This window comes from Nycticebus coucang, chromosome 10 (assembly GCF_027406575.1).
Source record: "Nycticebus coucang isolate mNycCou1 chromosome 10, mNycCou1.pri, whole genome shotgun sequence".
NCBI lineage: Eukaryota > Metazoa > Chordata > Mammalia > Primates > Lorisidae > Nycticebus > Nycticebus coucang.
This window is the reverse complement of record NC_069789.1, coordinates 9612379-9634604: the sequence shown is the minus strand read 5'-3', so window position 1 is coordinate 9634604 and position 22226 is coordinate 9612379. Positions and strand designations below refer to the sequence as shown.

At 44.6% G+C, this 22226-nt stretch overlaps 1 protein-coding gene across 1 annotated transcript in view; it reads left to right on the top strand.

Moving 5' to 3' along the window:
• Positions 1–22226, top strand: part of KIF26B (kinesin family member 26B) — a 490005-nt gene that overhangs the window by 232725 nt on the left and 235054 nt on the right. Inside the window, exon 4 of the mRNA XM_053607520.1 lies at positions 16704–16870. Within this exon, the coding sequence (XP_053463495.1) occupies positions 16704–16870 (167 nt within the window). The remainder of the gene's footprint in view (positions 1–16703; positions 16871–22226) is intronic.

Sequence of the window (22226 nt, the reverse complement as noted above, 5' to 3'; positions counted from 1 at the left end):
AGAATTTTAAATAGCATAATTTTCAATACGTACTCCAAGAGGACCATTCAGAGTAATAAAAGTGACTCTAATGGCAAGATTTATTTCCTGCCCTCTTGGCACTGACCTTCTAAAATAGGTATATTGCTGCCCACGCTAACCAGGGGTTACTACACACCCTGTGTATTCTCAGTGGGTGTTGAACATTGTGGTTTGGGGCCATCAGCTTCTTTCAGAGATGGCCTGGTTGATTCCAGACTCTGGATCTGAGAGGCTAGATGGGTTTGCATGATTGCCCCACATGCATGGAGACATTGCAGACTTGAAAGGGATTTTGTATTGAGGGGAGAATCATGGTTTTGGTCCTGGTGATTGGGGGTCGACCCACCTTCCCCAATGAGGGAAGAGGACAGTCTGAGCTGACATGTTGTTGTTGTTACTTTCTCTCAAAAGGTTGTTCAGAGAATCATTCAATTTGGAGGAATTGTAGCAAGACTGATTTTTTTAAATGCAGTGTAGAGTCTTTTAACTCAGGGTTAGATGAATAGCTTTTCAAGTGTGTATGAAAGACAAGAATCCCCAAAGATTGGCTCTGTTTTAAATAGCAGACTCCAGGGACTCAAGGCTTGCAACAAAAGGGCAGGTAGGGAAGGGATGAAGTCCCAGGTCCAACTCTGTTAGAGAATAAAGCTCACTGGCTGGGTTCCCCGAGGTGTTGGGGAATGCCAATCTTGCCGGCTCTGGTCTGTGAGCTCGCAATACGCTGCTTAGTATTAACTTCACTAGGCCTGACCCGTATTATAAAGTTCTAAAAAGTGGAAAGTATAACCAGGCTTTGGGAAAAGCCATCGCAGATACAATAGAAGGGAAAACCAACATCTTGAATGAACAGAGGAGAAATTTGAGCAGAACCACCAAGTGAAGAAATTAGGACACTGGATGGAATGTTACTGCCACAGTAGAAAAAAAAGAGCGGAGTATTTATTGAGTGAAAACATTGAGATGGTACAATTCTCTGCTGTCACCTCACACAGAAGATCTTTGTCTCTTGCTAATGATGCAAAAAGCAGAAGGGTGAGTGCTAAGAAAAATTTTCTAAAGAAATCTGACAACAGCAAAAAATTAATCTCGGAGGTTAGTTTGATAACTCACGCCATCCAGGATTTTTCAATGTCCCTCCATTTGAGGATTCAGGGTTAAGGATAGATTTAGGGACTATTCGAACATTATTTAAATGGCTTAAAAACAACTTTAATGCTGTTTTTACCAGGGAAATATAAAATGAAGACACCCACGTGTAAATAAGTATATGTTATGAATAATCCAGAGCTACTGAGTGAACCAATTTAGAAAACCGGCAGCTGTGAAGCCTGCCCTGGGTCTGGTGACGGGATTAGGATCAGTCCTCATTAGGATTAATGAAACAGAGTTTCCCAGTAATTAACTCTGACAATCTGTTCTCTACATTCTGGACATGTAGGAATGGTATGAAAGTTTAGATTGTCAGGTCTATAAAGTAAAGAATCCTAAACTCGGAAAGGAACAGGAGAACCGTTTTAAGCATCTTCACAAGATCGTTTTGGGTCAGCCCACAGAGGTCTGTCAGCTCGTGTGCAGGTTTGCAAGTAGAGGCTTAGCGTTGGTTTTGATCCTTAAGCCATTTTTATTTGAGGAGAAGTTTGCTCGAGAGTGTTTTTAGTTAATATTCCTTGTGGCAGATCTCTGATTTTGGAAGCTGAGATGCTGAGAGGTTAATTGACTTTATTAAGGTCCCGCAGCTGGTCATTTGGGAAGAACGGAGCCCCTGGTTTATTGCTAACCTGCAGAGAATGACTCCTTTTTTTCCACTCTGTACTTCTGGGATTTTCAATCCTTTTAGAATTCGGCTCTCCTGTTGTTGGTTTTTTGATATGTGTGAATAAGTGCTGCAGTTAACTGGCTGTGGCACAAACTGGATGTGTGATTTGGGGTAACTCAACCTCACCAGTTCAGGCCTCACCATCTTCAGGTTTACATATGAAAAGTTGAGCTAGAATATATCTAAGGACTTTTCCTGCTCTATTTTTCTTCAGTTGCTTTCTGGTTTATGTAAGGTTTGGCATTTGTGCAGTTGGAAAACAAAAGACATGAAGTTTGGGATGAAGTAAAAACTGAAACCACATGCCGTGTCCAACCTTTTTTCTGCCTCACATTGGAAGAAGAGTTGGGTTGGGCCACGTGTTAATTACACCAACACTAACAATAGCTGGTGACAGAAAAAAAGGGAAAAAGGTCCATGCATACTTTTCACGATATGTGACACCACAAACAAGCAAAATAGTCATTGAATAACGTGCATGTGGCCCTTGGGCTGCAGGTTGGACACCCCTGAACCATTGAATTACTCTGAACAATCTGCTGACTCTGAAAATCAGTTTCTGTTCATCACTGGTGGTTTGGAACAGTGGAGGGGAATGTTCTGTTGTCACCAATGTGTTTGCCTGTTTTTAGACAAAGGCTGCTCAAATGTTAAATTAGGGGTATATTTTAAAGATGTAATAGGGATATTTCTTTTTTTTTTTTTTTTTTGTAGAGACAGAGTCTCACTTTTTTGCCCTAGAGTGCTGTACCATCACAGCTCACAGCAACCTCCAGCTCCTGGGTTTAGGCGATTCTCTTGCCTCAGCCTCCCCAGTAGCTGGGACCACAGGCGCCTGCCACAACGCCTGGCTATTTTTTGTTGCAGTTTGGCTGGGACTGTGTTTGAACCCACCATCCTTGGTATATGGGGCCGGTGCCCTACTCACTGAGCCACAGGTGCCGCCCGTAATAGGGATATTTCTAATCATTTCTGCTTTCTATTTGATTATGACTTTAGGAATCACAGGGCATATTCAGCTGTGTTATCTCATTTCATCCCAGACACAGTTTTAAGAGTCTCCTTTTGCTGGGAAAACTGGAGCTAAGAGAGGGGAAATGATTTGCCCTAAACCTCCCATGTTGTTTCAACCAAGCCAAGCCTAGAATTAGTTCTTACCATTCAATGCAACCAGGGCCCAATACCTGCCATACCCTTTGCTAGGCGCTGGGATTACAGAGATAATTCAATTCGGGGCAGCATGTCACCAATTTAGACATCCCTCCTTCGTGGCTGTGACATGGGCTTGAGCAGAACAGAGCAGGGTAAATCGTGCCATCTAGAGCCAGCCCCAGAGCGGTCAGTCTCCTTGAAGGATTCCAAACAAGAAGTGCTTTCCCTGGCTGAGGCGAGCCCCGCAGGCCTGTGCTCTTGTGGCTTCTGTGGCAGGGAGCCCCCAGGCCTTGTATGGGCTCTAGTTTCTACACATCCCTGAGGGTGTGTGTGTGTGCACTTGAGCTACACACATACATGCCATTAGTGGGTAGGTTCCTAACCTTGTTGCCTCAGTTTTGTCCAAATGCAAGGTCACTTTTGCATTCAGCTCACTGGCCATTCTGCAGACCTAAATGAGCCAGTATTATCCCCAAGTCCCACATGACTTGAGCTCAAGAAAAATATGAGGAAATGGAATGTCTACAAGAAATGCACATTTTAAATCTCAGGCTGTAATGCACTGCTGATTTCCTTGAAAGGTTTCCAAGCATTAGCCCAGACGTAGGGGAAGAACAGTGACATAGACCCTGGGAAGGTACTGCTTGTTAGAGGTGCATGATGGTGACCTCTACAGGACAGATTAAACAGAGATGGAAAGGCCGTCATCTGTATTAGAATTAAATGCTGCATCAATTCCGGCTAATCTAATGTCCGATCCCTTAATCTCATTGTGTTGACCCTTGGCAGCATAACTAATAAACAATGCCATTCTGTAGAAGTTATACAAAGCAAGTATTCAGATAGTTTAAAAACTCCAAGCTGTTTTCTTCAAAGGTTAGGACTTTTTATTTATTTATTTATTAATAAATGGAAAAAAGGAAGAGAATGGCTCAATTTTGTGAAATGTATCGTTAGTCAGTTTGTACACTTTGATCTTTCTAGTGCCTCAGGGGCCAGAGGACAGTTGAAAGTCAAGTCTGGTGCAGGGAGAACTGGGCCAGGGTAATGGGACTTCAGCCTTTGGGCTTGATTCCTCCTCTCCTGGAAACCATATTCCTATGACTGCTTGCCCTGTATTCTAGAGAATTCCAGCTGTCTTGCTGTAGCTGTTTTACACTCACTGAGACTCACTGAGAGGAGCAATTACTGGTGTCTTCTCTTTTTTCTCGTCTTTTTATGTAAATTTCTTTTGGGGTTTCTCTTTTATTTTTCCACCTTTTGTTCCTTTGTCCCTCTTTGTTCCTTGTTTTTCCTTTCTTTCCCCCACCCCAGCAATTGTCTTATTATCACTATATTCAATTGAGTATATGCTAAAATACCTGTTTTTATTGAATAAAGATTGCTGTATCCTATTCATAATTTTAAAAAATTAAATGAAAATAACTTCTTAACGTTTAAAAACAAACGAAACTCTGGCAACCAGCCCAAAGCCAACTCAATGAAGTTCATTTTTATTTGCATGTATTTGTGATTTCGTGTTTGAATTAATGTATTTGTTGGATATAGTGCATGTTTAGACACTGGTTATGCTGAGAACAGACAGTCCCGGATCCTCTAGTTGGGGAGAGGCTGGTGACAGGCAGTTACAAAACAAGAGGTGCTCTGATAGCACAGGGACAATTTTGGAGAACTATGGAGGCAGGTGGCCCTGATCACTCAGTGCAGGGGAACAGTGGTCAGGGACTTCCTGGGGGACTGGCTCTTGGTTAACCATTTGGGGGTAGGAAAGAATGCTAACCTTCCCCCAGTGGAAGGGCAGCCTCTGGGTGATTCAGTATGTGAAGAAATACAGGACCTGGACTAGGCGTAGCCTCTGGCCCGTCCCTGATGTCAGGGTTGAGATTTAATCTTGACTGAGCTTCTCAGTCTGAGTTTGCTCAGTTGCAAATTGAAAGTGAAATCGATTTCATTAAGATTCAGACCATTTGATTTTATTTTCATTTGATCATAAAAATCGCAAAACACTGGATAGAGTAGAGCCTATGGCACATATTAAGAAATTATTCCTGGGGCAGCGCCTGTGGCTCAGTCGGTAGGGCGCTGGCCCCACATACCGAGGGTGGTGGGTTCAGGCCTGGCCCCAGCCAAACTGCAACCAAAAAATGGCCGGGTGTTGTGGTGGGTGCCTGTAGTCCCAGCTACTCGGGAGGCTGAGGCAGGAGAATCGCTTAAGCCCAGGAGTTGGAGGTTGCTGTGAGCTGTGTGAGGCCACGGCACTCTACCTAGGGCCATGAAGTGAGACTCTGTCTCTACAAAAAAAAAAAAAAAGAAAAAAGAAAAAGAAATTATTCCTATGATCCTTTTCTCTTTTCCTTATCAAATCTTTGCTGTGAGCACGTTTCCCAGAGGGAGGGAGCTGCACGTCCTCTGGGTAACAGGGGTATCTGCACAGTATCTGCTCAAGGGTCTGCTCAAGGACAGAAAGAAACCAAGCCGGGTGCATTACTGGCCCCAGGGTCTTTCCATGTGACAGACAGAGTTTAAGCTCTTATTTGATAACAGTTATGCCTACGTTATAGGGTTATTGCCAGGGTTAAATATGACGATACCCTTAGAACAGAACCTGGCTCATGCTACATGCTCAGATTTTGGTGTAATGATTTTGGTGTTGATCTAGGAGGATGCCCGATTTCCGTCCTCAGAGTCCTCTCAGGCTGCAGCTGATGCCGTCAGGTCAGCTGGACTTCTCGTATCTTTACACCTGCCATTGAACATGTCCCTGAAATCATCCCGCAACACATAACTGAGGATTAAGTAGTCAAAGTGATTGTGATTCAACACACCTACGTGGTGAATTACAATGCATATGTAGAAATACTACAGGTGCAATTGGTAAGACTCTCTCATCTGTTGTAAGAGATTCTTTTTTTAAAAAAAAATGTGGTCTCTACCTTAAGCTGCACGTGTTGGAACTTAGAAATCTAAGGGAAGGGTCCAAAATAGAAATGCAGATGGCCTTGTGCTTCTCGCTGCACCTGGGTCTGTCTGAAAGCAGGCAGCTGGCCCTGCCTCTTAACCTTCTAGCAACACAAAGAAAAGACAATAGTTATCAGGTGCCGAGGGGCCAGATTTAAGCCCTGATAACGGGTATCTTGAAACGTGAGCAGCCTCTTCTATTTGCTGAGTCTCAGAGCCTCCTCTCGCAGGGCACAGGCCAGACGCAGGCAAGGCTATAAATTGGGGGTGAAGGAAAGGCAGCTCTCCTAGGCCCTGTGCTCGCCAGTTGTGGGATTCTCTTTTCCAAGAGGTCACTGAGTCAAATGCTGTGGATGGATAATTTTATGGCCACTAATAAAATTTATAGCCAAGGCAAGTTAAGATAATATGGGTAATCACACGTCCAGCCCTGCGACAGGAGAATCCCATCTTGGCCTGGTGGTGCCGGTGGGGGGGTTGGACAGCACAGGAGGAGTTTATCTGTCTGACTCAAGGCCAGCCTCAGAGTCTCAGAGGTGATTTGTGTGCCCGCCAGCTGCGAGGACTGGGCCAGGCTCGGGGCAAGCTTCAAGTGGGGCAGGGACCGCCTGCAGTCTGTGGATAGCATGCCAAGAGCAGTGGGAGAAAGAAATGTCCTGTTTAAATGCCTGAATGTAAACGGTGAGCCTAAGGAAGGATGTTCACGGACTATTCAGGTGTGACTTGGCAGGCCAGAGAGAGATAAGGAAGGAGAGGATTTCATTTATGTGAGTGGAAAGAAATCAAGTGATGTTTAATGGAGGAGCTGAATTTGTGTGAGGGCTGCCCTCAGCCCATCTCCTCTCTTCATTGCCTTCCCCCCTCGTCCCTCCTCCTGCTGGCCTGGCGAGCAGGCTAGGTGGGGTCGTGAAAGGTACAGAGGGCACCTGGGTCTGTGGAAGAGAGAAACCTCGGGTCCCTGCCCCCCATGTCTGACTCAGGCCTCACCATTGATAGTCCTCAGGGCCACCTGCTCTAAAATGGCTAAGCAGGTGCACGGCCGCCTGGGGCGAGTTAAAAGGGATTAACTCTTAGGTGTTGTAGGATTTTTTTTCTTTCTCTTTTTATTGTGATGAAATATGCATAACCTGAAACTTACCATCTTGCCCATTTTTAAGCGCACAGCTTGGTGGCATTAAAAGCACATTCACCTCGTATTACAACCATCCCCACCCTACGTCTCCAGGATAGTTTCATCACCCAAACTGAAACTCTGTTCCCACTAACCAATCACTCTGCATTTCTCTGCCATCCCCAGTGCCTGACAACCCCCTGTTCTATTTTTGTCTTTATGAATTTGACTCTTCTAGGTAGGCCAGATAAGTGGAATCGTATGTTTGACCTTTTGTGTTGTTGTTTGTTTATTTATTTATTTCTGAGACAGAGTCTCCCTCTGTTGCCCTAATAGAGATAGGTCACAACAGCCTGAAAGTTCTGGGCTCAAGCAATCTCCCTGCCTCAGCCTCCCAAGTAGCTGGGACTATAGGCTACCGTCATGGTGCTCGGCTAAGTTTTCTCTCAACATTTTTTTTTTTTTTTTTTTTTTTTTTTTTTTTGTGGTTTTTGGCCGGGGCTGGGTTTGAACCCGCCACCTCCGGCATATGGGACTGGCACCCTACCCCTTGAGCCACAGGCGCCACCCTCGGCTAAGTTTTCTATTTTTTTTTTTTTTTTTTTATTAAATCATAGCTGTGTACATTAATGTGATCATGGGGCACCATACACTAGTTTCATAGACCGTTTGACACATTTCATCACACTGGTTAACATGGCCTTCCTGGCATTTTCTTAGTTATTGTGCTATTACACCTGCCATGCATCTTACAAGGGTACATGTGAAACTTAGTAAATGTGGAATATAAATGTCTTAGTTTTCTATTTTTAGTAGACATGTGGTGGTGGTCTTACTCTTGCTCAGACTGTTGTCAAACTCCTGAGCTCACGTGATCTACCCACCTTAGCCCCCCAAAGTGCCAGGATTAAATGTGTGGATTTTGTTTTTGTTTTTTTTTTTAAATAGAGACTGTTTTGATGAGATGGGGAAAATTATTGCTCTAATTTTCAGTACATTTTGTTCAGGCGAGAAGAATCCAGCGATAGTTAACTTGCTGTAGCATCTGCTGAGACAGAAACTTGTCTTGCAGTTCTGGGTAGCTCTGGTGTCCAGGGAGAGAAGAGCTGAGATTAAAGTCTAAACAGGATGGACAAGTTTGCCCAACACCTGGGGTCAGGAAGGAGGGAAGGGGAAAAGAGAGGTGTGCAGAGTAAGTTAGTGAGGGCAGAGAGCAGCGGTCCTGAGGAAACTGACAAGACACTGCAGAGGAGGAAACGGTCCCGGGCTAGGGAGCATCCCCCACACTTCCTTCCAGAGGGCGTCATTTCTTTTGTTTCTCTGCCTTCAAGGCTGGAGTCAACCTTACTCATAATGGAGCATTTCAATCCCTGTGGGAGTGGCTCCCAAGCGGGCAACCTGCGGGGTGGTTGTCAGAGTGAGGGACCTTCCCGGCTGCTTGTTCTGGGTCCAGAAGGAAGAGTCTGGGGTGGCCAAGCAGCAGCCACTCCATGGGGCCCCCTCTGCCACCTACACTAGTGATTGGCTCTGGAAGTGACTCGATGTAGGAACTGAGACACTCCTGCAATCCAGGCTCATATACAGAAAGGGACATACAGTTTCTCTCTCTCTCTTTGACATGAGCAAAATCTAAACAGGGTTGATGTGGGGCCACACCCCTGCACTGTGCTTGCTGGAGGAAGTGCCTTCTGGCCACTGTCCCCCTCCTGGTATCCGTGGGACTGCGGTGAAACATCTGTACAACAGCTATGCGTTTATCTTTAGTACCGGATGCATTGTTTGGTCTTTTCCTTTTCAGATTTCCTTGCATAATTTATATTTTACAGAATATATATAGAAATATATTCCGGTGCTCTGCTTCCCAAGAGCAGAACCACAGACAGCATAGAGGCAGCCCAAGCCAAGGCCAAGAGTTAAAAATGAGCTGTGACTAATCTTTTTCAAGATAATTGTGAGTTGATTTGTGCTATTGTGGATCAAAAATATTTATTAAGCACCCACTGTTTACAAAACCCTAAAAGACATTAAGTAACAGTGTAACTAACAGATAACAATAAAAGATGTCCCCAGACAGTAAGATATTAATTGTGTAAGGGAAAATGTTATTACAGGTTATTTTCTGGGATTGGGAGCGGGGGCAAGTGTCATTAAACGTACTTAATTAAAGACTGAGTAGGAAGCATTTGCTGTCCACAGACAACCCTACACAGGAAATGGGCACTGTGTGGCCTTCCCTGCTGTGTTGGTGGAGTCAGAGGGAGGTGGCTTTCTGGGTCAGTAAGGCCATTTATGATGAACCCACGTGGATACACTCTGCTGGCTCTCAGAGTCTTTCCTCTGGTGGGAAAGTTAAAGGTCAATGGCTTACAAATTGCAGTTTGCCATGTGGAAGAGACATTTATAAGAACCAAGTATCTTTTGTTTTGATTTTGTGGTCAAGACCATAACCAAATTTAAGATTCACTGTTTCTTTGGGGACAAGTCCCGAGCTCCTCAGACTGAGGTATCTGTGCAGAAATTCAAATGTGGTTGAAAGGCATGAATCTTAGCCAAGATTAAAATACAGAGAGAAGCTTTATTTCTATGAAGTCTGGGGAAAAGCTCCCACTGCACATGGAATGGAGGGGGGATTCTCACATACCTTGAGGACCCCTTATATACACACATGCACACATGTGTCCGCCCCTGTACAGATACACATGTACACCCTCTCCCTGCAGGCTGGTCCCTTTTACTGCACCCTGAATTCATTTTACCACCCCTACTGCCACCCAAGGGGTACGATGTAGTATCTGGAAAGTAACAGAAGGTATGAAGTGGCGAAATGGTCCCATGGAGCCAAGATGGAGATTGCAAGAGGGACTTTACCTAACAAATGCAACCAACGTAACCTGGCTTATTGTACCCTCGATGAATCCCCAACAATAAAAAAAAAAAAGAGAGAGAGAATTAAACCAGACAAAATCCTATGGTGAAAATCTAGTCCCCAAAAGCTTGTGAGTGGGACTGTCCGATGTGTTTCGCAGCTGCTTTAGACGTGACCACGACACACACATAACCGAGACAATGCGTCCTTTCCACAAGGATTTTAGGTTTTCCAAATGTGTTAGATGATTGTTTTGAGGTTTTCGAACCTGAGTTGAATCAGGAAGACTCCTGTATGTCACAATATTGCCAGAGAAATAAATTCGTAACAGTCTAAAAATCTTAGAGTTCAACCAAAGCCCTTTAAAAATAAGGCTCTTGAATCAAAATTAAGCGGTGAAGTTCAAGTTTCCAGAGAACTCCTGCTGTCTTGGGGATGTTCTCGGATAGTGGGTTGGGGGAGAGAGGCGGAGTTGGGAAGTGGTTCTGGAGGGAGAAGAGTTCAGGAAAGGGATGTTAAACTTCTTTGTTTTTTAAAATAGAGACTCTTTTGATGAGATGGGGAAAATTATTGCTCTAATTTTCAGTACATTCTGGGGGCAAAATGCTCGTGAAAACCACTTCAAACAGCGTGGAGCTCCGCTCTGGGCTTTTCCTTTTATTAGCTGTGTTTCCCCTTGGGGAAATGGCTCAATTTCTCCCGCCCTTGGTTCCTACATGGGTGAAGTGGTTGAACTGTCTTGGTTTGCAAGTGACCATCTCAGCACAGCAGTGGGGGCTCTGCAGGTGTCAGCTGAAGCCCACCCTTAGCTCCATTTCCAGGCCACCCCCCCTGGCCTGGGAGCCGGGGACATGGCTGGAGAAGAGCAGGGGTTCTCTAGAACTCATTCCCTCACCCAGGGCAGCTGGAGGAGCCAAGGCTTTGGGCAGGTGTTTACATACAGAACAGAGTATTTAGTATCGCTAGGGGCAAAGGCAGGCCCCTCTTAGACTTGTTTTTAAAGCATGATGGGGGGGGAATGATCCTACTGACTGGTGGGAAAGACCACTGCCCTGGGATAAAATTTAGAAGCCAAGAGAAGAAGGAGTGCTGTTGAGTAGGTGGTGTGTCCAGTGCCATGGATTGCAAACTCCTCAAATCCCTTAGGGAATACAACGGCCTGCCACTCCTGAGAACCAGCTCTGGGTAGAGAGGCTGCTGAACTGAGGGAATTCTCAGTGAGGGCCCCAGGCATGTGACAGCTCACTTGCCACTTGACCAGGGCTGCAGCTGGTGGGAAGCGACCAAGCTCCAGCACATCCCCCTCAGGCCTGGCACTGCACGCTCACCCCATGGAAACTGAGCAGGGGAGTGCGTACCCCTCCTTCCCGGTGCCCCCTGAGGTCCTTTTTGACCTAAATATTGGGCTAAAAACATATGTTGGAGGCTTCTCCATTACCAAGTTGCAGATAATATTTCTACATACACAATTTTAGGGACAGGAGAGAACATGGGTCTTTGGTGGCTGACTCGGACTTTTTCTATCTAGCTTTCTTTGAAATCTCATGAGATGTTGATCAGCCTTGAAGGGGGTGGACCACAGAAGAGCATCCTTCATTCTGTTAATGATGATGTAATTGTCATGGATGTGGATTGCTAACCTTTGGTTAACCTAAGAACAATTCAGGGACAAATTATCACTGTTTCAGAGAGCCACAGGAAGAATTGGATGGGAGCAGTTCTTTCTGAGCTAAATCTCATCCAGTAGGCAATTATTTGTTTCTCTGATTAATGAGATAATTCATGTGTAACCTATGATATCGCCCTAGGGATAGTTTGCTGGGTTGAGGAAGAGTAAATTTTAGGAAAGGAGCAAAACAGTACCTTGGTAGAACTCTGTACTTGGAAGGTCTCCATGCCCAGGGTATGTATGAAAACTGATAAGTTTATCTACAAGGAGGTGCCCTGTCGCCCAGAATCATCTACAGCTGATAAGATTTTAATTGTTAAAGCAGCTAGATCTACTTTTACTGAGAGCACTAGCTCTTCTGTTTTTAGAATTACATATATGACGATATAGCTAAACATAGACAACAGAAGTGGCTTTGGATAGCCAGCTTATGAACTCACTTTGTGTAAGACTTTGACTGCCAATGGGTTTTACACAACTAAAAAGAAAATGAAGTCAATGTTGAAGATACAGGAGACTCTAAGCTATTTGTACATGCATTTGTCACGGTGCCTGGCACATACTGAGCTCCCAATACCTTGTTGTTGATAACAATGAATGAACAAATGAACTAGTAGACTGAAAAAAAGGCAGCTCTTGATCCCTAAACTGTTACATAGTGGAACCAAAATAGTAGACTTTGGCAGTAATGAGGATAGGAAAAACATTGTTATATCTTAGTAATCAATCAAAATAGGAACGCGATGAAACATTACAAAAAAATGTTGTTTTGCTTAACAGAATTAATAAAAAAAAAATTTAGAAAGTAAGAATAGCTGAAGTTTACTCCCCAAGCATTGTGAACATCTTTGTGTATCAGGCCTTGGTGTGCGGTAGTGGGCAACCAGCCCTAGACCTACTTCAGAGAATTTGTGTAGTGGGAGAAAATGACCTATTATTAAATGCATAATATGAATCAAAGCTAAGGTGCTGCAGGAAGAGATTGCAGTTCTGTAAAAGCATCAGCAGAGGAACCATAGGCTGGAAAAAGGCTTCTTTGAGGTCATGTTTTTTTTTGTTTGTTTGTTTTTGTTTTGAGACAGAGCTTTAAGCTGTAACCCTGGATAGAGTGCTGTGGCATTACAGCTCACAGCAACCTCCAAATCCTGGGTTTAAGTGATTCTCCTGCCTCCGCCTCCCAAGTAGCTGGGACTACAGGTGCCCGCCACAATGCCTGGCTATTTTTTTTGGTTGCAGCCGTCATTGTTATTTGGCAGGCCTGGGCTGGATTTGAACCCACTAGCTCAGGTGTATATGGCTGGCGCCTTAGCCGCTTGAGTCACAGGCGCCGAGCCAGGGTATGATGTTTGAAGTGGATCTGAAGGAAAAGAAGCAGCATTTGAGATGGAGAGAAAAGACATGTGCAAAGGCCCTGTGGCAGAAGAAGCAGGAAGTGTGTTTGAGGACCTTAACGGAGGCCAGAGCCCTAGAGAGCAAAAGTGAGTGGGAGGAAAATTAGCAGTGGCTGTAGCCAAAGTGTGTATTATTTCTGAAGTCTGTCACCCCTGAAGAGGATACTGAGCGTAAATATAAATGAGGACGTGAACTTCTAGGTGGTGAAAGTCTATAGGAGTAGGCACTGGGGGGTTGCACTTGCCTATTGGTGGAATAAGGAGAACAAACTCTAGAGAATGCTCAGAAGAAGGAAATAGTAAAGTGAGTTGGTAGGCTCTTAGGAGGAAGGCTGCGGGAAAGCACCCCCTTAGGAACAGGAACATGGACTGGCCCCACTAAAATACTGAGCTCCTGGTACTGGCTCCATCTGCAAAGGAGGGCGGGCAGGGCATCATGACTAGAGACACTGGCAACTTGGGCTTCTTTTAGAAAATATCTTCTAAGATAAAATATTAACATTTGCTGATGGTAGTGGATAGCCATGTGTATGTTTTATTTGATGTTTTTCTATATGTTATTATTATTTTGTTGTTGTTGTTGTTGATTTTTCCCCAGATGGGATAAGGAACAGTTAGAAGAAAGGAGGAGGGGCTACAATCGCTCTTCTCTGCAGAGTCTCGCTCAAATCACTTCTGTTTGTTGTCGTTGTTGTTACTGTTTTGTTTTTGTTTTTTTGAGACAGAGTCTCTCTCTGTTGCCCAGGATAGACTGCAGTGGCATCAACCTCAAACTTTTGGGTTCAGGCAGTTGTCCCGCCTTGGCCTCCCGAGTAGCTGGGTACAGACACCTGCCAGGACACCCAGCTAGTTTTTCTATAGTTAGTAGAAATGGGGGTCTCACTCTTGCTTAGGCTGGCTTCGAACTCCTGAGCTCAAGTGATTCTCCTGCATCAGGCTCCCCAGAGTGCTAAGCCTATACCTCTCTGGTCTTTGGGTGTCTTATCTAAGAAGTGTGAAGGTGATGACCTTCGAAATCCCTTCTAGCTCTGAAACATTCCGTGATTCTAGAAACAATTGATTATTGAGCGATTCTGGGTTAGGCTTCTTGCCTTTCACCACACAAGTCCTGATGGCTTCTCTTGGGGTTTGCAAGAACAATGTACACATATGGAAACAAAAGGGTTCCCTTCTTTTCCCTCCCTTCTTTGGGTTAGAAATACAATAGTGAGAAGGAAGCCACACAAAGAGAAGTTCCTATGAGAGCAGCCTTATTATTTTTTTTTCAATTTATTTTTATTTTATTTTTTAATTTAATTATTTTGTGGGTGTGTGTGTTAAGACATTTACAGTCTACATGTAGTAAATTTCACATGTACCCTTGTAAGATGCCCAGTAGGTGTGGTCCTACCAATTACCCTCCCTCCATGGATCCTCCCCCCTCCCCTCCCCTCCCTCTCCCCCTTCCCCACATTCTTAGGTTATAACTGGGTTATAGCTTTCATACGAAAGCTATAAATTAGTTTCATAGTAGGGCTGAGTACATTGGATACTTTTCCTTCCATTCTTTTCTCCCCCCCCCCAGTGGCCAATTCTTTTTTTTTTTAATTAAAATTTGTATTCTGAAGTATTCACATACAATTGTAAGAAATAATATAGAGATCCCATAGACACTTTACCCAGTTTCCCTCAGTTATAACATCTTAAAAAACCATAGTACAATATCACAACCATTTCCTTCCATTCTTGAGATACTTTGCTAAGAAGAACATGTTCCAGCTCCATCCATGTAAGCATGAAAGAGGTAAAGTCTCCATTTTTCTTTAAGGCAAGAACAGCCTTATTAAGCCCATCAAAGGATATAAGGTATAGCAAATTGCATGCATGTTCATTGCCTGGGTTACTGGCTTTTTTCCAATGTCATGGTGTGTCACAGTCAGATGCAATGTTCAATTGTAGCTTCTGGATGAGAAAAATGTGCCATGAATGTTGGAGGCTTGTGTAATGTTCCGACATTGGCCGTCATGGCGTTGTGTACCACCTGGAGCTTCAGGACACTATTTAGTGGGGACAGCAGTGCTCACAGTTCCATCCTCAGGTCCCCAGTTCTTTAAGTTGTTCCCTCTGCATGCCTCATTCCTCTGGGACAGTAGCAGCTGGGGGAGGGGAGCCCACACCCCATGGGCTCTCTGTAGAGGGAACAAGGACTGTGCTTCAGGCCCTCGCCTGCTCCTGCGCCCTTCTCTCCAGTTTTTCTTACTTGGGTCAAATATCCTTACAATGTGTTGAATGAATGAGAATAAGAAATTGCGGGTTGGCAGAATTTCAGCTGAGTAACACCACGCCTTTCCAAGTGAGAACATGAATTTAAGCAAAGCAAAATCTCAAGTCAGTGGGACTCAGAGTGATGGCTATTCAGCTAATAATGAAAAGTACAAATGTTTTTACGTTCAAAAGTTAACAAGTGGGATTCTTTCCCTGGCTGATCGGCCTGCTCAGTTACAAAGCCGAAACTGTTCCGGATCTTTGCTTTTTTAAAGTTGTAGTTCCTAGGTGATTAGAAGCATTTTCCACTTAGCAGTGAAGCATTTGAGCAGGCGGGTAACATTTTTTTTAAAGTAAAATTTCTTTCTTTCTTTTTAACATAACATTTTCCCCTTTTTGTACAAAGACTGAAGTTTTAGAATAACATGTATTCTGCATAGCATACTTAGACTTTGCCTGCCTAATTTTTACATTTGTCATGGGGGATTAGCATTTTCCAAAAGTATCTTTCTACACAAGAATCTCACTTTGCCCAAAAGTATAGTTCTTCACAGCTTACTAAGCGGGTTTAGGCAAAATGGACCCTGCCTTGTCCACTAGGACTTCTGCTGTAAAGGGCGATCATGTCAAATAAAACAGAAGCCATTTATCTCAATGAACCAGCAGGAAAATGAAGGCTATTGAAATGATCTGAAGCCTCGGTGGCGTCCAACCAGCAGCCCAGGGGTGCGTGCAGATTGTTTGAGGTTTTGCTTATCTGTAGTATCAGATATCGCAAAAAGTATTCAGAGGCCTTTGTTTGCACATCAGCTTTCATTAGTGTATTTAATGTGTGGCTCAAGACAAACCTTATTCTTCCAAATGTGTGCTAGAAAAGAAAAAAGTTTGGACATCCTAATTTCCTAACCCCACAGCATAACCTCACAAATTCATGGTGGCTTTGTCTGTTTCTGGGAGGTTCCCTAACTTGTCTGCTTTCCTGACTTCCCACGGCAAATCACCACTATCAAATTCCGTGGAGTTGTGTTTAATTCCTTATGTCCTTCATTAGCAGCCTAACTTCCCCTTCCTTTGAGAGCATTTGGGGCCATTCCTGGTCAGTCATCAGCATTAGTTGATGTTTCTCTGCTGGTCTTGGGCTGCAAAAAGTGTGTAGATAATGGTCTGTGCTTTCCATTCCAAAGGGAGGTGAGACACAGACGTAATTGAAACTTAGTGTCAAGGGGTGGTTTTATTCCATTATTTTTAATGAAGATGAGGAGACAGCCCAGCTCAAATGTGGGAAAATAGCCTTCTAGAAGCCCTAAATACCCCCATGTAGCTGAATACAAGAGGGATGTACACTTTTTCCCCTCTGGCCTTCCTCTCCCTTTCCCATACTTCTGGCTCTCTCGCCCAAAGAGAGACTTGCTGTCAGTGGTCAGGAAATGCAGTGAGCCACAGGTAACAAGCTCACTATCTATTTTCCTTGTCAGATCTCTCAGCTGATGACAGAGAGTGGCCGGGAGGGGCTGACAGAAGCTGCGCTGAACCGCTACAATGCAGACAAGCCCTCCACCAGCAGCGTCCCAGCCTCCCAGGGCTCCTGCGCGGCCAGCGAGACGACCACAGGCACCTCCGTGGCCGCTTCCTTCTTCGCACGGTAAGACAGGTGTTCAGATCCTTGCTACTTTGGGGACGAGCCCATCCGGTTATCTTCTCACTTGGGCCAGTTCAACTACAGAGAGTTGTGGGTCAGTCTTTGACGTCACTCTTTAAAACAGGGCTGCTCCACCTTGACCCTGTGGACCTTTTGGACCAGATAACTCTTTATGATGAGAACTGTGCTGTGTGTTGTAAGGATGGTGGCAGCAGCCTTGGTCTCCACTCGCCAAATGCCTTTGCCCCACATGTAACTACCCAAAATGTCTTCAGACATTGTCAGACGTCCCCTGGGTGGAAAACCTCTGCTCAAAGAATACATGGCTATAGAGATGGGCTTCCTCAGGATGAGGGCTTTTATAGGTACAGCCCTAGGGCTGGCATTTCCAGATTTATCTTCTTGTTACAGAAAACGCACTGCTTAAAAACTGGTTGTTAAATAGACGGCAGTTTTTCCTTTTTTCTCCTCGACAGTCTAGCTGGAGAGTTACCAAATGCTATTCAGCTAATCTTGGAAACTTTAAAAACACAAGAAACAAAAAAGAAAGGTATTTCAACAATGTTTTCTGCCTAATTTTAGCAACATGGTGGAGACGGAGCGGGAGACAAAGAACAGCTGAGCAGGAAAGAACTTCAGGGGTTGTCTAATCCGGGCTCCTTATTTTGTCAGTGAGGAAACTGAGGACCAGGAAACTTCAGCTATGAGTTAGTTAATAGCAAAGCCAGAAATAGAAACCAGATTCTCTGCTTTTTTCTCTATGACTCATTTTTTATTTATTTGATACAAATGCGTGGAACTTAACCTTTGAAAACTTTCTCTACCTAAGATTTGCAAGCTCCTGAGGACACAGAGCATGGATTAAGTACCAGGGGAGCAGATATGAAATTAGAAGCCTCCTTGGGTTCAAGTTCCAGCTCTGCCTCAGTTTCCATATCTATAAAATGACGATAGTATCTTCTCTGCAAGGTTGCTGTAAGGTTAAGATAAGAGGATAGAAAATGACGGAAGTACACGTGTTAATTCCGTGGACTTAGCCAGTGGGGCACTAAGCAGAAATACTGCATGGTTTTCTTGCTATCCACATGAAAACAAACTGCTTAAAAATTGGTTATTAAATATGGAAAAGGGGCTCTGATTAGGAGCAGGAACTGAGAGCCGATGTCCTGGGTTAAGAGACCATCAAGGCAGCACCTGGGGCTTGCTGGACGATTGGCTTTGAGGGCCTGATTGTACTTTGGTGCCCTGTTTATTATCCTCTGAACACTGGGACTAGCTCGAATGTGTGGGAAGTAGCAGGAAATATGTATATCCCGGCCACCCAACAGTGGCGACGCTTGTGTTAGTTCCATCTATACGTGAAATCTCTGTGTTGTTCGAGACCATTGATCGGGGGCTAGGCTCCCTGGGAGGTTGCTTGCATGCCGTTTAGGTGGGGGAAATGAAGAGGTGGAGTGGTTTATGAGGAACTTCCACAAGTGCAGGAGACCCTAGGAGGTGATTAGAGGGTTTGCAGAGGAGGATGTCATGGCAGGGTTAGTTTAGAGAAGGGAAGGATCTGGGGTGCATTCTAGCTGCCCTTAGTACCTCTTGGGCAATTGTGTAAAAGAGGACGTGGTTGATAAGAGCATCCACGCAAAGTCTGAACAAGACCTACAGCTGGAAGGGAGGTATCGCCCAGCTCAGAATAGAGGGGAACTTGGCAGTGGTTCATTCTGCCCCAGAATAAGGTGCGGCCCTCTCCCCGAGGGAGAAGAAGGTTAGTTACGGTATGTTGAGTGCTCATATGAGAGTTGATCTCCAATGTACCTTCGGTCTGAAGTTCTTTGACTGTCAGAAGACTTCAGTTCAGAGTCCATCCAGAGAATTTTATAGACTACCAACTGATTCACAACCCCCCACCCCAGAAGATAGATTTCTTTTTTCATTTCAGGTTAATGTCAGGGTACAAACGACCAAATCACATTATCTGAATTTGTTAGGTACCTCTTCTAACTATGCCCTGTACCCAAAAGGTGCGCCACACACCCCTACATTGTGCCTATTCCGTGGGAGCACCCCAAACTCTCCCTTTCCTTCCCCCCTCCAACTTGACTTGAAATGAGTTTTTCTCTTATGTGGGTGTGAATTAGATCCTCTACTGGCTTCCTATAGTATTAAGTACACTGGATATTTGCTTTTCCATTCTTGTGATACTTTACTGAGAAGAATGTGTTTGAGCTCCATCCAGGTTAATGCAGGAGATGTGAAGCCACCATCTTTTTTATGGCTGAATAATATTCCATGATGTGCATATACCACAGTCAGGAGATAGATTTGAAGCAGGAAGAAATATAAGGGGATGGCTCCTGATAGAAAATGTGTAGGGAGAACAGAAGTTTCCCAGTGCAAAGAATCAACAGTGTCTGTAGAGCTAGGAAAAGGTTGTCAAAAGGAGATGGGCCTGGGAACTCATGAGTCTTGGACAAATGGTTATGCCAGAGGCCAGAATTTACATTCATCAGGGGAGGATTTATTAGCAAACTTCAGGGAAAGGAAGGGCAAATCATTGGCAAAGCCAGGGGACGGAAGAGAAACTCTGAGGCCAGCTCGAAGTGGATGGGCCAGTGGTGTCAGTGGGGGTGGCCAGCAGATGATGCCAGCATTAAGAAAAGACTCAAAAACCCGAGACTTCAGAATGGCAGGGGCTTATGGTGAGAGATTTCAAAGAGCTGGAAAGGATCCACGGAGCTGCCAAAATCCTCATTGTTACTTTCTTACTGAACGCTGATAGCCCTCGGAACTTAATGGTATAAGCATTGAAAGTATATCATTTGTTTTCAAAAGGTTTACAATATACAGTGGGAACAAAAGTACCACAGAAAAAGAACAATTCTTTATAGATAGTATAAGTTCCCCCACACCACTTATTCCTTTTTTTTTTTTTTTTTTAGAGACAGAGTCTCACTTTGTCGCCCTCGGTAAAGTGCCATGGCGTCACACCTCACAGCAACCTCTAATCTGGGCTTAGGTGATTCTCCTGCCTCAGCCTCCCGAGTAGCTGGGACTACAGGCGCCCGCCACAATGCCCGGCTACTTTTGTTGCAGTTTGGCCGGGGCTGGGTTCGAACCCGCCACCCTCGGTATATGGGGTCGGTGCCCTACTCACTGAGCCACAGGTTCTGCCAACACACCACTTATTCTTTACCTGATTTTTCCTATTGTTCCCATCAGCCATAGTTGGGCCTTCCCACCTTCCCGCAAGGGAGGCAGCATGTTAACAACCTCCCTGTCACTGATGGGCGCTTACAGCAGATTCGGAACACTCGCTCAAGGCCTACTAGGTCAAGAGACAGAATCAGGGATATGTCTCACCTCTTTGGATCCCCAAAGATCCACGTGATAAGCCCAAACCAGCCCAGCTTACGTTGTGAGAGAGGAAACTTGAGTTCAGCGTTGGGGAGCCTTTTGGTTTCAGCCAACACAAAGCTGCATCGGTGATGGTGTGGGTAGCTTTTGCTAGGGGTGAATTCTGGCTCTGTTGCTGGTGCCAACGTTGGAAATGCTTGAGTGGTTTTGATTTATATTGAAAAACAGGAGTTTCTGTCCTCACAGGGTTTGGGGGGCAAAGTCAGCTCCTATATGCTCCCCATTTTCAACTCTTCCTGCTGGTCTGTGTAACAGAGTCACAGGCCTCTGAGCCTGGAGGGTCCTGGAACTCCTGCAGCTCCAAGACAGGACACAAGGGTGGCCTGCTGTCAGGAATCTGTGCTGGGGGTCATTTCATATGCGAAGGATGACATTTGCTGAATCTGTGACCTGTGTGGCTGACGGTTATTGATGCTCTGTATCAACAACTAAGATCTTAATGTGCAGAGACCCTCTTCCTCCTTGGAGTGACCCTATGGACTAGCTCCTGTCATTTTTCCTGTTTCATGGCTAAACAAAGAGGTGCTCTGAGGTTGAGTTACTGACCCAAAGCCACACAGCAAGGAAGTGGCAGGGGAGGAGGGTTCATCCTCGTTTTTTCTCATTTGAAAGCCCACGTTCCTCTCCTCCCCTGAACGGGCACAGTGAGATACCTCATTATAGGATTTTATTCACCAACACCATGAACTGATGATCATTGCTTATAAAACACATCCGATGCTCGGGAGGCTGAGGCAAGAGAATCGCGTAAGCCCAAGAGTTAGAGGTTGCTGTGAGCCGTGTGACGCCACGGCACTCTACCCGAGGGCGGTACAGTGAGACTCTGTTTTCTACAAAAAAAAAAGAAATAAATAAAACACATCTGAAATTAGTGGGCCACATGGTTTATTTGAGAAGATGAGTAAAACAAAACCGATTTTTGAGTGTCACAGATGTACACTTTTCTCCATGATGCTATCCTTTTTAAACATTTTTTATTGCCTAATTAAAATTGTATATATTAGGGTAGACAGTGTATTTTGAAATATGTGTATATTGTGGAATGAGCCTTTATTATTATTATTATTGTTTATTTATTTATTTTTTAGAGACAGAATCTTACTTTGTCGCCCTTGGTAGAGTGCTGTGGTGTCACAGCTCACAGCAACCTCCAGCTCTTGGGCTTAGGCTTCTCAGCCTCCCGAGCAGCTGGGACTACAGGCACCTGCCACAACGCCCAACCATTTTTTGTTGCAGTTTGGCCGGGGCTGGGTTTGAACCCGTCACCCTCGGTATATGGGGCCAGCACCCTACCCCTTGAGCCACAGGCTCTGTCCTGAGCCTTTATTTTAAATGTTTGCTTTTCAGCACTATGGGTAGAGATCTGGGTGGACCGTGTTGCATCTCAAATTCAACATGCATAAAATAAGAATCCCAGTATGGAATAAGCAGTGATGCCTCTGGACAGGGTTACTCTAAGTGTGGCCTCTGGACTGGTGCTGGTCCCTATGCAGTTATTGGTCTGGGATAAGTCTAGAAATTGGACACCTGTAAAAATGTCTTTGGACAGAGAAACTTCATCTATTGAACCTAAGAATAAAACGTCGGGGCTTGTATTTTGTGCACAATTAGAAATAAAAGAAAAAGTAGTCCTTTGCCACAGACAGTTGAGAAGTACTACTGTAGAGAACGGAGCCCCAGGCATCTGGCCTATTCTTTTCTGCCTTTCTTACCAACATTTCCTTATAAATTTAAATAATCAGCATCTTAGTTTTTAGCTGTCTTTGCTTCAGAATTTCAGTGCTCTGTATTTAGAAAACATTTATTGTTCTGGAAAAAATACATTAACAGTCTACCCAAAAAAGGATCGGCAAAATTGGTCCTCAAGTTAGTTTATCATGTGCTGGCTTTGGACGTAAAGAACGCCTCAGATGGGGGACTGTCCTTTACGTGATTTTTCACATTAAGAGGA